Source organism: Thamnophis sirtalis, unplaced genomic scaffold, assembly GCF_051295495.1.
Source record: "Thamnophis sirtalis isolate CommonGarterSnake01/CBP01778 unplaced genomic scaffold, rThaSir2_p1.2 scaffold_1, whole genome shotgun sequence".
Lineage (NCBI taxonomy): Eukaryota > Metazoa > Chordata > Lepidosauria > Squamata > Natricidae > Thamnophis > Thamnophis sirtalis.
The window spans coordinates 179,888,165-179,903,943 of record NW_028261381.1 but is presented as its reverse complement, the minus strand read 5'-3'; the positions used below and the strand labels follow the sequence as shown (position 1 = coordinate 179,903,943).

Genomic DNA, 15,779 nt, shown 5'->3' with positions numbered 1-15,779 from the left:
TACAGTTTCCTCTATTATCATCAAAGGTATTTTTTAAAATATATTGGGTTGGTTTCATTATGTTGGGTTGTTTTGAAGCATGTTTGTTTGTATTGATCCCTGAGGCTTTACTGCGTTCTCTACCACCTTTTCCATTCAAATGATTGTTAGAGTTCTTATAATTCTACAGTTTAAATGAGCTACATTTTTACTCTCTATATACTTAATAGAGAACACACTTTACTAATAGGTATGATCCTGTGAAATACATATTAATAGATTGTCAGAATATTCATGAACTGGAATAGGACATAGCAACAGGTCAGCCATTGGGGACTGACTGGAATAGGGCATGGCAAGAAGGTCAGCCAGTGAATAGGCATAGCAACTGAGTCAACCAATGAGGGTTATTTGGAAACAGAAACTTAAGTAAGAAGTCTGAGCCTGGCTTAGCTGTATTAAGCTCTGAGCTCTGAAATGAAACTAGTCTGGACTTGTCTTCTCCTCTGAACTCTGAACCTTACTCTTTTCACCATTGATTCTTTTTTTAGTAGATAGTGCCCAATGTTCAAGTTTGTCCAGATCGTTCTGTATCTTAAGCCTGTCTTCTGGAGTGTTGGCTATTTCTGCCAGCTTGGTGTCATCTGCAAATTTGATGAGTTCCCCATTTATTCCCTCATCCAAATCATTGATGAAGATGTTGAAGAGTACTGGGCTTAAAACAGAGCTTTGGGGTACTCCACTGCATAATTCCTTCCATGTAGATGCAGTTCCATTGAGGACTACACATTGAGTGTGGTTGGTCATCCAGTTACGAATCCATCTGGTGGTGATGCTGTCTAACCCACATTCTTCTACTTTATCTAGTAGTAGGTTATTGTCTACCTTATCAAATGCCTTACTGAAGTCCAAGTAAACTATATCGACGGCATTCCTCTGGTCCACTAATTTTGTCACTTTGTCAAAGAATGCAATAAGATCAGTCTGGCATGATCTGTTTTGTTTTTTTTTTTATTCAATTTTTTCAATTTTCACATTCCATTTGTAATCATTTATACACAGGGTATTTACTATAAGAAAAGAAGAAAAAAAAAAGAAAAAAGGAATAAAACAATCAGATAAAAAGGAAACACAACTCATCATTCACAACCCCACCTAACCCTTGCATCCTCCATACACCCCATCTACCCCCTCCAACTTTCCTTTCTCCCTCTAACACTCCCCTCCTACTTCCCTTTCCCCTCAAACCTTCCTTCTCCCCTTACTCCCCAGACACCCTCCTTACATTCCCCTTACTCCTTACATTCCCCTTACTCCTTCCTTACTCCTCCCTCTTCCTTCCCTCTACCTCCCTCCTTGGTGTATGCCTTTATTCGAGTGTTGTTTGATCTAATAAATGTAAAATGAACCAAGGAAAAAAAAAAGATAATAATAATAATTTAAAAAAAAGGAACCACCGTATATAAATACATTCTAGTTCTTATTAAGATTATGTTAACCCCCCCCCACCCCACCCCCCACAATCCCCATCCCTAATCTTCCCGGCTTCCCAGGGCCCACACCTGGCACTACCTTCTATCTAAAATATCTTGTATACATATGGATTAAAAAATAAAAGTAATATATAAAAAAGAAAAAAAAAAAAAGAAACCACTCTTTGTGTTGATCTCAGCCCCCCATCTTTATCTATGCTTAAATAGTATAAATCATTCTATCTATATTTTATTCTCGTCTCTTACTTCTTTGCTATTTACCCCGATCTTCTGTAGACTCTCCCGTTCCCTTCCTAAACCTCATGATCCCTTCCAATAGGATTTAAGCAGCATAGTTCCTGCCATATATTCAAATATAACTTTACAGACAAGTAATCAAACTTTCCCTTCTAGTAAAATTTAAACAACGTAAATGATCTTTCTTTACCCCTTTTTCAAACCGTAATTCAAAATAATCTAACCAGATTTCCCCTTCTTAGTAAAGTTAAGCAGCATAGATCAGATATTACTTTACACAGGAATCAATTTCTATCTTAAGATAATTCCAACCGACTTCCCCTTCTAGTAGAATTTAAATAACTTAGTTCATTCCACATGCATTTTACCCTCATCCCCCACTTGTCTGATATTTACCACTATCAAATTTATACTAACATTTGTTTAAAATATAGCTCAGAGCGATTTGTAGCATGAATCATTCCACATATTCCAGTAATACTTTCAACAAGAGTCAGTTAACCTTCTATTTTAAGGTAATCCCTTCTAACAAAGTTTAAACAACATAAATCATTCCGCATTCTTTTTACAGTTATCTTAAGATAATCCCAAGCAGCTTCCTGTTCTAATAAGCTTTAAACAACGTAAATTTTGCCCTCTTCCCTTGCTTGTCTGGTATTTACCACAAATAACGTAATTCATTCCACATGCATTTTACCCTCATCTCTTGCTTGTCTAATATTTACCACTATCAAATTTATACTAGCGTTTATTTAAAAAGTAACTCAGAACTATAACAACCAACTTTCCCTTCAAATAAAAGTTAAATAGCATGGATCATTTTCAAATAATATTTTCAGCAAGAGTCAGTTAACCTTCTATTTTAAAATAGTCCCATCTAACAAAGTTTAAACAACATAAATCATTCCGCATTCTTTTAACCACTATCAAATTTATGCTAACGTTACTTTAGAATCTAGCTCAAAGTAGTTTCGTCCAGCTTTCCCTTCTGATAAAAATTAGTCCACTTTTTCTACCGGAGAGAGGTCTCAAACCCCCATTCAGTCCTCAACTTTAGGAAGTCTTTTGAAGTGTCTAAATTCTCGATCTGCGTTCTTCTGTTTCTCCGAGGGAGGAGGGGCTGCCCCCTCCATCTTGCAGCCGCATGGCCAGCCGTTTGCTTTCTCCTTCCGCTTGTCTCTCCTCTCCTCCAAGCGCGTCAGGAAGTCCCGCCTTCAGAATCCTACAATAGAAATCTTGAGCCTCCGAGACAGAGTTAAGACGAAATCTTTGATTCTCAAATGTAACCGTGATGCCGGCAGGGGCCTCCCATCTGTATCGAATCTGTTGACTCCTAAGCTCTTTAGTTAAAAAGGCGTAGTCCCTTCTTGCTCTCAACATCTGGAAAGGAATATCTTTGAAGACAATCAGGTCCTGGTCATCAATTCGGAGCCTGTTATTATGAAAATTTTGCACAATCGCGTTTCTAGATTCTTTTGTAGAGAAATGTATAATTATGTCCCTCGGGAGCTGTCGCTGTTCCGCTATCAATGAGTTCTGGCGATAGATTTTCCGAATCTGCCAATCAAAGTTAAGTCCCGGGCTTCCCAGCGCATGGCTGAAGGCTTCAGCAAAGGTCTGTTTTAAATTCTCTTGCTTCTTTTCACGGAATCCTCTGACTCTAATTGCAAATGCCTTCCTATTAAAATTTAGTATCATAAGCTGTTCTTCGTTATTTCTAATTTTTTCTTGTAAAATTTGAATATTGGTAGTCAAATTAAAATTAGCCTTCTCCAGACTTTCCAATTTGTTTTCTATTTCAGCAGAGTAATCTGACAGGGCAGACACAGCTGCAAAAGTATTCGCCTTCATTTGATTAACTTTAGATTGTAAATCATCAAATAATTCCAATACAAATTCCCTGATTTCTTTCTTAAAAGCGTTAAGCATTTTAAGGAGATATTCCTGTGTTAAAAGTTCCCCAGCAGAAGACATAGGAGACAAAGGCTGTGTTTCCAATGAAAATTCTTTAAATTCTTTTGTAGCAAGACGCTTCTTTGATTTGGGTGGCATAATAAATAAGCAAGTAAGCAGAGCTTCGCTCCCCTCTATTTCCAAAGAAGAAAAATTTATTTTCTTAAGGAGTAGTCTGCAGGAAGATAACACCGGCTAAGTATATCAATCATCCACGGAGAGAAATCGCCATTTTGAGGTCTAATTAGACAAAGAAGTCTCTAAGACGAATGGTGCTGGTATTTACGATAGTACTGAAAACATAAATCTCACAGGGGTGGGACCCGCCCGTATCAATTCTAGCTTGAAAAAACTTTATCTTGTCCTGGGGGGGGGCTAGCCTGTCTGGGGCTGCCAAAAAAAAAAAGGCAGCTGAGAAGAAATGGCTGGAGATAAGAGCTCCGCTTCGGCCGGAACTAATCTCTTTCCACAGCCAAAAAAGAAAAAAGGCTGTGGTTTACGATTAGATCCTAACCTACGGGGCTATCCTCCCTGCCCCTTTCTTAGCCAAAAAGGGGTGCTATCTATGATCTTATTTAGATATACAGACCAGATCTCTGAGGAGCTCGGTGGAGCCCTCCTCGGCAACAGGCCACGCCCCCCGGAAGTGGCATGATCTGCTTTTGACAAACCCATGTTGGCTTTTGGCTATTACTTTGTTTGCTTCTAGGTGTTCACTAATTTGTTGCTTGATTATTATAGTCAGGCTGATAGGTCTATAGTTTCCTGGATCTATTTTTTTTATTTTTATTTTTGAAGATGGGAACCACATCAGCTCTTTTCCAGACCTCTGGGAGTTCCCGGTGCTCCAGGACCTCTGAAAGATATAGTTCAATGGTTCTGAGATCTCATCTGCCAGTTCCTTCAGAACCCTGGGGTGTAATCCATCCGGTCCTGGTGATTTGAATTCGTCTAGGTTAGGGAGGTGCTTACTTACCATTTTCTTCCCTATTTCAACTTGTGTTCCTAATCTGATTTTTGTCGTACTGTTTTTGGTAGGTTGAACTGTTTTATCCCTTTGTGTAAAGACAGATGCAAAAATGAGTTAAATAGTTCTGCTTTCTCCCTGTTGCTTGTCACCTTCTTGCCACTTTCTCCCAGCAATGAACCAATTGTTTCCTTAACCTTTTTCTTATTTTTCACATGTTGGAAGAAGCTTTTTTTGTTATTTTTCTGTTATTTTTGTGGCAAGCCTTTCTTCATTGTGAGCCTTAGCTTTCCTCACTTCATCTTTACAGGCTTGGGCTATTTGCTGATATTCTGCCTTAGTTATGTCCCCCTCTTTTCACTTTTTATACTTATCTTTTTTGTCTTTCAATTTGTCAGAGAGTTCTTTATGCAGCCATGCTGGTTTTTTGTATATACTTCTCAGTCTTTTCCCTATTGTAAGAATTATAAACCCGGTCTCGGTACAGTTAGAGCTACATAAAACTCTTAGAAGGATCCACCCTGTGTTTTATGTTAGCTTACTGAAACCTGGACATACCTCCTCACTTTGACTGGACTAACCTCCCCCTCCTGTTCCCCTCCTCATCAAAGGAGAGCAGCAATTCAAGGTCAAAGAGATCCTTGATTCCAGAAAACATAGGAGTAAAGTACAGTATTTGGTTGCTTGCAAACATTTCCCCTCCTCTCAGTCTGAATGAGTAAATGAGTAAGATGTCAGAGCCCCAAGGCTTTTATAGTTGTTTCACTCCAAATATCCTGATAAGCTTTAACATTATAGTTGTAAATGTCCCTATATTTTCAGGTTGTTTCTACCTTGTCTATTTTATGTTGTGTTCTTTTTCTCCACAGCTAATACTTCTACTGCAGGAGGGCCGAATCTCAACCTCTCTGATGCTTGCTTACTATCAGCTGCCATAGTAATTGGGAGGGGGGACCATTGGCATTTCGATTGGGAAGTGTGCTGGAGGAGATGTCTAGCCTGTGTGAACGAATTGGGAGGATTTCTCTCATCATCTACTGCGCAGCTGAATGGACTTGTTTATAATGAATGGACTTGTTTATCAAGGTGAAGCATCCTGGCACACCAGATGTGTGAAGCCAACTGAAGATGCACCCCACATGACACTGTATGGGTTGGGGATTGGATGTTCAGCCTGGTTCCTTGGGAGGAGGGATTTGGGAAATACTTTCTATATGTAAGTTTTGCACCTTTAGCCCCAGATCTTGCTTTTCTTTCGCTGCTATCATTTCAAACTCAGTAAAAGTACCTCTTCTCTAACAAACATGCAGTTGGGGGTTTCCTTTTTTTGGGTTTTGCACCAAGGCACACCTGACAGATACCTGCCCTTGATTTGAGGAGATCTCACCAAGGCACCTTGAAAATCAGGGTTTTCGATTATTAAATCTTCACATTAATTTCATGTTTTTCTATTTTATGCATAAAAACCAGAAATAGAAAGTAGGACAAAAATATATATTCTTGTTTGCCCTTGTTAATTTTTCTAGACTTTTATCATCTATATTCGGGGGGGGGGGGCAAACTCAATTTCATTGAGGGTCACATCAGGGTTGTGTTTGACTTTTGAAAGGCTGGGGTTGGCATGGCCAGGGTGGGCATGGCCAGCTTAACATCACTCATGTCAGGGGTGGCTATCAGTAAAAACGGGCTCACAGGCTCCGTTTTCAGCTGTGATGGCCTCCTGCAACCCTAAGTCAATGAAAATGGTGTGGCCCTCCTGAGCTCCATTTTCTCTGGCAGAGGCACCAGTCCAGGGTGGCCCCATGGACCAGATCTCTGTATATAGATTCAATACACATTTTCTATTGTTTTTTGCAAGCTTTAATGACAATGCATGCATCTCATTCTATAATAACCAAGTTCAAAATATTCTTCCAGAGTCTTTAAGCAGCAATTATAGAAGTGACTTCTAATAAGTGAAGGTAACGTAAAAAGGTGAGGCCATAAATGTATTCGTCTTTTACTGCGTTGGAAAGAGGGAGAAGTCAACACTTCTTCTCCACCCTTTTTATTCCCCCACCCTCTGTTTAAAATTGTATATATTTTTTCTATTTTATGTTATAATAAACCTCAACAGAACTGTAAAAAGAAAGAAAGAAAACCAGGGGTTTGGGCTAAGTCTCCCCCCTCCAAAAAATTGGCTGAAACCAGCTTCAAAGAAGGAGGAGAACCACATAAAACCATGTATCCCTTCCTATTAGTCCAGCCGGTCCAAAGGTGGATCATGGCTCATGTCATCCTTCCCATGGGAGCTGGCAATTGTGAAGATGTACTTCACAACACGAACACAGCAAGCAAACTTTTCTGGCTCTACCTAGTTGTTAGGCAGCCCTCCTGTAGCGTTTAAAGCCGCCTAGCATCTTGTGGGATTCTCCTGGCTATTTTTAAGGTATCTGGGAGAAGTTAGCTTCTAATGTATGCTCTGCCATGGGGGCATAAATAAATTAGCTATTCAATCCAAGCATTGGGACGATGGCTCAAACATACTAAGGTACAACTGACTGTTAGTGCCGCCAGGCCCTCTTAGCACTCAGACTTTCTCAGCAAACTGTGTCACAGGCCAAATTACATTTGTGTGCACAGGGGCTCAGTTGCATCACAACTTCACTTTGACTCTCAAATGCCTCTGTTCAGTGGATGAGAAACAAGGGACACAAAGATCTTTTTCCCCCTGCAAATAATAATTTGTGGGTAATCCTCCCAATCGTCAAAAGAACGGTAATCCATAATGTATCCTCTGTGGATTTCCACCCACAAAACTCTTCCAAGATAAACACTTTTTAAAAAAATATATGCTCAGAAGTCTCCTGACTGAGAAGGAGGGGGAGGACGTAGCAAATTGTCTCGTAAATAACTTAGTCCAGGGTTTGGTGAGACTCGGCTGGTCCTTGTCTGCTCACACCCCAAACACAGCTCTAAAGAGGCAGTCTGCTTGATATGGATTTGCCCTGGGACCCATCCATGTGGCACAGCCGCTCTCTGTTCTGCTGAAGCTGCACTGAGATTTCAAGGCTGCTTGCAATTCACCTTCTGTATAAACCTTCTAAGACTGAAGGTGACAAGAATGGCTGGGCTCCTTCTCTTGCTGCTGCTCTTCTGCCTTTTGCCTCCAAGTTCTGCTAAGAGGAAGCAAACTGTATGTGTGGTAGCAAAAAATTTTGAAACGAACAATGACTGTTACAGGCGTGGTGATCTCATTATTGGTGGGAATTTGCTCCTGCGAACCAGCATTGACTCCAAAGATCTAGACTTTGCAAAGCACCCATTATTGGTTGACAATGACATTGTGTATGTTTTGCATGCATGATAAAGATGTAGATAATTATTTGCTTGCTCACAAAATACATGTTTTAAGGTTCTAAAGTAGTGCAAATATTGTGCTTTTTTTTAAAACTAAAGAGCCAAGTTCCCAAACAGAAATCTCGATAAATCCCGAACTCTTCATTAAGAAGGTTATAAACCAAACAGAGTCAGGAGAGACAATATATTTGAAAGTGTTCTGGCCCAACTGAGAGGGGGACATATCATTCCATTCACAGAGTGAAAACCTCAAGGAAAAGCTCCACCCTTTTCCAGTGTACAGGAGTTGTAAAAAGCTTTCTGTTTGGGGTTCAGCAGTGCTCATGAATAATGGCCTTCAGTAACACAATGCTACTTATTCCCCACTGAGGACTTGTGCTCAGCAATGATTGCCAGACCCAAAAAAGCTGCTCCAAGAGAGACCCAAATTGTATTACTGTGCTAAAGCAGCAATTGGGGGGGGGGGGCTTAGAGCCCTTGGAGCAAAGTGAAGAAAGGATGAAAGAATAGAGGGATATAAAATGGTCCATGATATGGACTTGTTGGCTCTTTTCTTTTCTCACAAAGCCATCCAAGTTTAATTAAACAACCTATTTTAGATAAACCAAACCCAATAAAAATGGTTTCTGCTCCAAATTTTTTTTAAAAAACCAAGGTGAGGCAAACTCTACCAGCATTCAGGAATATGTTAATCTTTATCTCACTATAGAATCATACCCAAGAACTTCCAGCAATTTTTGGCCTTGATGTTTGGAGTCACAGAGATAAACAAGGATCTGGTTCTCCTCCCCAACATCACCCTGGGCTTCCACATTTATGACAGTAAGCAAATGGAACAGAGGATTTCCGCATTCAGTTTGTCTCTGCTCTGTGGGCGTTACCAACTAGTTCCAGGTTATGAATGTGACCGGCAGGACACTCTGCTGTCTATCATTGGAGGTCTCAATCCTAAATCCTCAAGGCAGATGGCCTCCATCTTCAGCATATTCAAAGTCCCTCAGGTAAGAGGTGTCCACTGAAAGCAGTATGGAATAGAAATACAATAGAAACATACACAGAAACCAAAGGCTTTTTGGCATGCATGCCAGGATTATGTCATTTAGGCAATCTGTTAGAAATTCTGTTTATATATAGCACTTCAAAGCAAACAAAGAGCACAGTCACCATGTGCTTTACAGTTCAACTAGTTCAACTAGTAAACTCTACTTAGAAGAAAAGAGCAAAGAGTATATACCATCGATCCAAATTTGTAAACACTGCCATCTGCTGGCTGAATACCCCTGCAGTTGTTACATAGAAATATATTCCAACAATGAATTCCAATGCAATCAATGCTATATCTTATGTGTCCATTTGTGTTTTATTTAACCCCAAGGAGATACACAATGCCATAATGCTGAAATGCTATACAAGCAAACTCTTCATAGTAGATTATTCATGAAAGCGTAGCCGAGGTGGCGCAGTGGTTAGAGTGCAGCACTGCAAGCTACTTCAGCTGACTGCAGTTCTGCAGTTCGGCTGTTCAAATCTCACCCGCTCAGGGTTGACTCAGCCTTCCATCCTTCCGAGGTGGGTAAAATGAGGACCCAGATTGTTGTTGGGGGCAATATGCTGACTCTGTAAACCGCTTAGAGAGGGCTGAAAGCCCTATGAAGCGGTATATAAGTCTAACTGCTATTGCTATCCTCCAAGTGCAGTTTACTGTCTGTATCAGGTTGATGGTTTCTTCCCTTCTCTTCTGCCCTGTCACAACCAGGCAAAATATGTAACTGATGGTTCTTCCCAAGAAGACAAGAAGCTAATCTTGCCATTCAAATTGAGTCAGTCTGACTGGTGGGGCAATGAACCACTAAACAGTGATCCTTAAAGTCACCATAAAAGTTTATTTCGTCTTTGACACAAGAATCTCACTTTCTCCAGCTTGGTGTTGGCTTTCAATTCTCTAGAGAGGACAGAAAAGTTTATCCTTCCTTCTTTCGGATTAATCCCAAAGAATTTCCTCAATATGTGGGTTTGGTCCAGCTACTCCTGCATTTCCAGTGGAACTGGGTTGGGCTGATTGCCTCTAAAGATGACAGTGGAGAACGTTCCATCTCATCTCTGATGCCAATGCTGAAGGAGAAGGAGATCTGCGTGGTCTTCACAGCAATGGTGACAACTGACAATATTAAGAAACAATTACTGTCAAAATTACATCTTATTTTAAAAACTTGGTTTAAAGCTGAAGTTATTATTTTGTTTGGTGACACCAGTGGTGTTTCCACAATACTTCTGGCTGTATATCTTTACGTAAAAAGGACAAAGACAGCATTTCAAAGAGTTTGGATTTTAACTTCCCGTTGGAATCTTAGCATGGTGGGAACTAAGTCAACATTGCAGCTTATAAAGCCCTTCCATGGGGCTTTGCATTTCAGGGACCATACTAGGAATGTCCCAGAATTCAGCCATTTCCTTCGGTCTTTAGACCCTTTGAATCCACAGGGTGACCTTTTCCTCCCTCTATGGTGGGAGAGGGTCTTTGACTGCAAGATCCACAGACCAAATGAGATCCCCTCAAAGGGGAATAAATCATGTACAGGAAAGGAGAATATACAGAATCTTCCAACTTACATATTTGAAACAAGCATGTCTGGTGAGAGTTACAATATCTACAATGCCATTTATGCTGTGGTGCACGCATTACATGCCATGCACGGATCTGCAATGAGACCAACCATGAAGAGGTTTGGAAAGAAGATTTCAAATATTCAATCATGGAAGGTAATCCTGGTCACCTTTTATCCAATGCATGGATCTTTAGAGAGGAATCTTCCCATTCGTATTTCCTCAATTACTGATTAAATGTCTTTATGCTACCATGTCAAAACATTTCAGAACAAGGAAAGGAAAGGAAAGGAAAGAAAGATCTGAGATCCTGACTAGCCTAAATACAATCTCTAAAAAGACATTCAATTATTTTAACCATAGTTTATGTTTCTACAACTTACACTCTAACCCAACATTTTTTTCTTCAGTTTGTCATTTGTTATACTGCTCAGCGTGCTGTGTGCAAACAGCCTCTGGAGACCTCAACACACATAATACTCATGGTGTTCCTCCTGGCTTCCTGGTCTGAAATACATGTGCCTTTCTTTCCACTTTTTATACTTATCCCTTTTATCTTTCAATTTATCAGAGAGTTCTTTATGCTGCCATGCTGGTTTCTTTTGGGAGCTGTTGTTTTTCTTTTTCATTGATATTGTGCTAGACTGGGCTTTTATAATCACACTTTTCAAAATTTTCCAAAAATTTTACAAGCCCTCAGGTCAAAGAAAACATTTAAAAATGCTTGTAGCCATGTATCACAAGAGCAAGACATACAAAGAATTTTTGGAATGTGGAAGCTGGAACAGACAATTTGGAATGCCCAATGGTAAACAGAAACTTTGTGGCATTGTGGAAGGAGTCAAATATTGTTATTTCTGATTGCTAACAACAGCACCAAAAAAGTCATCTACCATTCCAGACATATACCCATCTCCTAGGACGATGGCCATCACAGAATGATAGAAGCCATGATAACTCTGTTGTGGCTTTCAGTCAATTTCAAAAGGTGTCTTTTCTTTCAGATTCTTCCCTATTTGAGGAACATCCAGTTCAACAACAATGTTGGAGAGGAAGTCTCCTTCTCAGAAGATGGACTGGGGTCTTCTCATTATGATCTTCTCAACTGGGTTTTCTTCCCCAATCTTTCTTTGGTCCCCAGGAAAGTTGGTAGAATCGATCCCAGGGTTTCCTCAGGCCAGGATTTCACCATTAACTCCAATTCAATCATCTGGGCCACAAGGGTGAGCTGGAAGGAAAAGTTATAAATTCAGGAAATGACTTTGTTTCTCTCCTGGAGATGCAAAAGATCCTTCTCGTTGTAAAACATGTATATTGAATTAGACAACATGACAGCCCTTTTGTGAAACATCTAGTTTTTGTGCAAGAGATTTGAGGTTTGATTGGCATCAGTCTGCATGTTTTAGGACTGGGAAGAATCTGTGCTTTAAATACAGGAGGCAATAAAAGCAGACAACTGTGATTTCTGGGAAATATTCCCATTTGGATCCATATGAGTCTTTATTTTTGATAAATATAGCTCAATATCACAAACCTTTTTTCCACGCTGAGGTTAAAATTCCAATTTTTGACCTCCCTTGGTGGGTTGTGAGTGCCACTGGCCTGAATCAGCCAGGAGCTGTTCCAACTATTAGGTAGTCCATTTCTTTTGAAGACATGAATAAATGAGGCATGCTGATTGCTTAACCCCTCTTACACTTTTCCTTTTCCTGTTTTAGAAGGTGCCCTTTGCCAGGTGTGGCATGAAGAGGTGCCAGTCAGGAGAGAGGAGAAGAGTTCCAGAGGGCCAGCAGGTCTGCTGCTACCTGTGTGATGCTTGTCCAGAAGGGACCATTTCTAATGAGACAGGTAGGGCACTCCTCAAATGTAGATCTTCCAGGATGATGGACTTCAGTAGATCAAAATATTACTATTTTGTCATTTTTGATAGGATTGACATGCTTCAAATTTTCACAGTTCTCAGCAGAATTTTTCACTTTTATGGGTCTAAACTGTCCTCCCCTGATCTTCTGAAGAATGAGACTATCCTGCTAGTTATGTCCACTTACTCTTACATGCAAAATAATTCTGAATGATTTGAATTACAAAGCAGAGAAATCAAGCCAGACAGGTAGCAATAGCACATAGACTTACATACCACTTCAAAATGCTTTACAGCCATCTCTAAGTGGTTTACAAAGTCAGCATCTTGCCCCCAACAATCTGGGTCCTTATTTTGCCCACCTCAGAAGGATGGAAGGCTGAGTCATCCTTGAGCCTGGTGAGATTTGATCTGCCAAACTGCTGACAGCCAGTGATCAGCAGAAGTAGCCTGCAGTGATGCACTCTATCCACTGCACCAATGCAGCTCTTAATAATGGATCTACAAACATAATAGCAGGATTTTGGGCTGGGAGAACAATCAGTTTTTGGGGAGGTCCCAGAATAAATTGAGAAAAAAGAAACAATAGGCAATCTGTCAGTAAAAGCCATAACCGAAGGCTGGAGATGACCTTTTTATCATCCAGCCAACTGACCATTTTGATTTGATTGCCTAATGTATCCCCAGGGTTGACCTGAATGAAGGATTATTTTCCATTTTTGATGCACTATAAAGTACACAGTGTGTCAGTCCATCTGGTGTGTTGACCACCGAAGAAAGGATACAATTCTGTCTCTCCTAAGTGAGGAATTATGGTCTTGATAAATCCTTCTGAATTAATTAAACAATTACTTTTGATTTCAGATGCAGCCCAGTGTGATCCTTGCCCAGAAGACCAATATCCAAACCAGGAGAAGAATCACTGCATTGTGAAGAAGGTCCACTTCCTTGCCTATCAAGATAACATGGGCTACGCTTTAGTTTCTCTCACTCTTTTAATCTCTGTGATCACTTCTGCAGTCCTGGTGATTTTCCATAAACATCGTGACACCCCAATTGTCAAGGCCAACAACCGAGATCTCACTTACATCCTCCTAGTCTCCCTCCTGCTCTGTTTCCTCTGCTCCTTCCTCTTCATTGGTCAACCAGGAACCATCACCTGTCTCTTCCGACAAACTTCCTTTGCCATTTTCTTTGCCCTTGCAGTTTCCTCTATCTTGGCAAAAACTGTCATGGTGGTTCTGGCCTTCATGGCCACTAAGCCAGGGAACAAGACAATGAAACTCTTAGGTAAACCACTGACCAACTCCATTGTCTTAGCGTGTCCCCTGATCCAGGCAGTTATTTGTGTCACCTGGCTGGCAATTTCTCCCCCATTTCCCAACATGGACTTCCACTCCTTGGTGGGAGAGATTATCTTGGAATGTAATGAAGGCTCAGCTTTTATGTTTTATGCTATCCTTGCCTACCTGGGTTTCTTGGCCTTTGTCAGTTTCACCATGGCATTTCTAGCTAGGAAATTGCCTGACAGCTTTAATGAAGCCAAGTTCATTACTTTTAGCATGCTGGTCTTTTGCAGTGTTTGGATCACTTTCATCCCAACCTATTTGAGCACTAAAGGGAAATCCATGGTGGCTGTGGAGATCTTCTCCATCTTGGCCTCTGGAGCTGGTCTTTTGGCTTGTATCTTTTTCCCCAAATGCTTCATTATCCTACTGAGGCCCCATCTCAATTGTAGAGAAAATATAATGAAGCACAAGAATTTCTGATTTATGCAGTAATTGAGAACTTTTATTTTGATTTTTGGACAGCATTTTATTTGATCTGACTCTTAACAACATTAAAAGAGTGAGAGACTAGTTGTTGTAATTCATTCTGCAGTTTAAATGAACCACATTGTTCTACTCTCTGTTCATGGAATAGCGGAACATTATCTGTAAGTAAAATCTATGCTAAAACATTTGCAATTTTAAGACTTTGCACTAAACAAGAAAAAAAAATTCACCAGAAGCCAGAAGAAGATCATGAAGGTCCAAGAATTCCTCCCCACTGTTTACATTCTGCTGTGGTTGGCAGAACTCTAGTTCTGACTCTCATATGAAATAAAATAAAAAACAGCCATGGATTTCTCAATGGTTGGTCTCTGGGTTTGGCTTTCCTGCCCAAACACTCTCACTTTCTGCTAAGGCCCATCCTCCACTGCAGAGGAAAGGTTCACCTGAATGCAGCACCCCTTGGCAACCTTCTGGGGGAATTGAGCACAACTGGAATTCCGGGGACACAGGGCAGTAATGCTTGCAAAGTCACAACACAGTCACAAAATATGCACTGATCCAATTGTCCAGTCCAAATTTTGTCCAGTCTCTTTTCAAAAGCCTCCAGTGATGGAGCACCCACAACTTCTGAAGGCAAGCTATTCCATTGGTTGAGTCCTCTAACTTTTAAGAATTTTCTCCTTAATTCTAGATTGCTTCTCTCCTTAGTTAGCTTCCAACTGTTCTTTCTTGTCTAGCATTTATATAATGGACTGGAGACTAAAACACATGAAGAAAAGTTGCAGCAACTGGGCATGGCTAGTCTAGTGAAGAGAAGGACCAGGGGAGACATGATAGCAGTCTTCCAATACTTGGGGGGGCTGCCAAAGAGAGGTGGGGGTCAAGCTATTTTCCAAGGCACCTGAAGGCCAGACAAGGAATAACGGAGGGAAACCTATCAAGGAGAAATTCAAGCTGGAAATAAGGAGGAACTTTCTGACTGTGAGAACAATCAACCTATGGAACAGAAATTGCCTTCAGAAGTTGCGGGAGCTTCATTACTGGAGGCTTTCAAGAAGAGATTGGATTGCCATCTGTCTGCTTGGATGGTTGGACTAGATGACCTACAAGGTTCCTTCCAACTCTATTATTCTATTCTATTCTTGGACTTGCAAGGCACTGGGATGCTCATGTGTGAAGAAGATGGCAGTGACGGAAACCGCTTTTTCACTGACCAGAGGACTTTTCCTGTGGGTGTGGCTAGGTGGGGAGGCACGTGACTGAGTGGGTGTGGCTGTGAGTGATGTCACATTGGCCATATCCACTCAGTCACATGCCCCCTCACCTATCCACACCCACCGAACAGGTAGTGATTTTTTTGAATTGCACCACTGATCTATTGACATGGCTGGCCTAGTAAAGAGAGCTATGAGCCAGTGGCCCCTAACTCATCCCAACACTTCCTTTTTATATTTCTCTGCACACATTTCACAACTTGCTTCCTTGTTCTTCCTTGTTCCTTGCCCCAAGTCCATCAGGTGCTTCACCATTGCTCCACTGGAGGGCGGACATCACAGCTTGCTTTCCAGAGG

At 40.8% G+C, this 15,779-nt stretch overlaps 1 protein-coding gene across 1 annotated transcript; it reads left to right on the top strand.

Moving 5' to 3' along the window:
• The first annotated feature begins 7,732 nt into the window (after window positions 1-7,732).
• LOC106540001 (vomeronasal type-2 receptor 26-like) lies at window positions 7,733-14,202 on the top strand. The gene is made up of 5 exons (XM_087705639.1): window positions 7,733-7,956; window positions 8,678-8,969; window positions 9,991-10,119; window positions 11,577-11,721; window positions 13,298-14,202. The coding sequence occupies exons 1-5, from the start codon at window positions 7,733-7,735 to the stop codon at window positions 14,200-14,202; spliced, it is 1,695 nt and encodes a 564-aa protein (XP_087561765.1).
• Window positions 14,203-15,779: the final 1,577 nt, after the last annotated feature.

Coding starts and splice junctions, on each gene's coding strand:
- LOC106540001 (XM_087705639.1), top strand. CDS start 7,733: ATGGCTGGGCTCCTTCTCTTGCTGCTGCTCTTCTGCCTTTTGCCTCCA. Junction 8,970..9,990: donor GCATATTCAAAGTCCCTCAG/GTAAGAGGTGTC, acceptor GGTTTGGTCCAG/CTACTCCTGCATTTCCAGTG. Junction 11,722..13,297: donor TTTGGTCCCCAGGAAAGTTG/GTAGAATCGATC, acceptor TTTTGATTTCAG/ATGCAGCCCAGTGTGATCCT.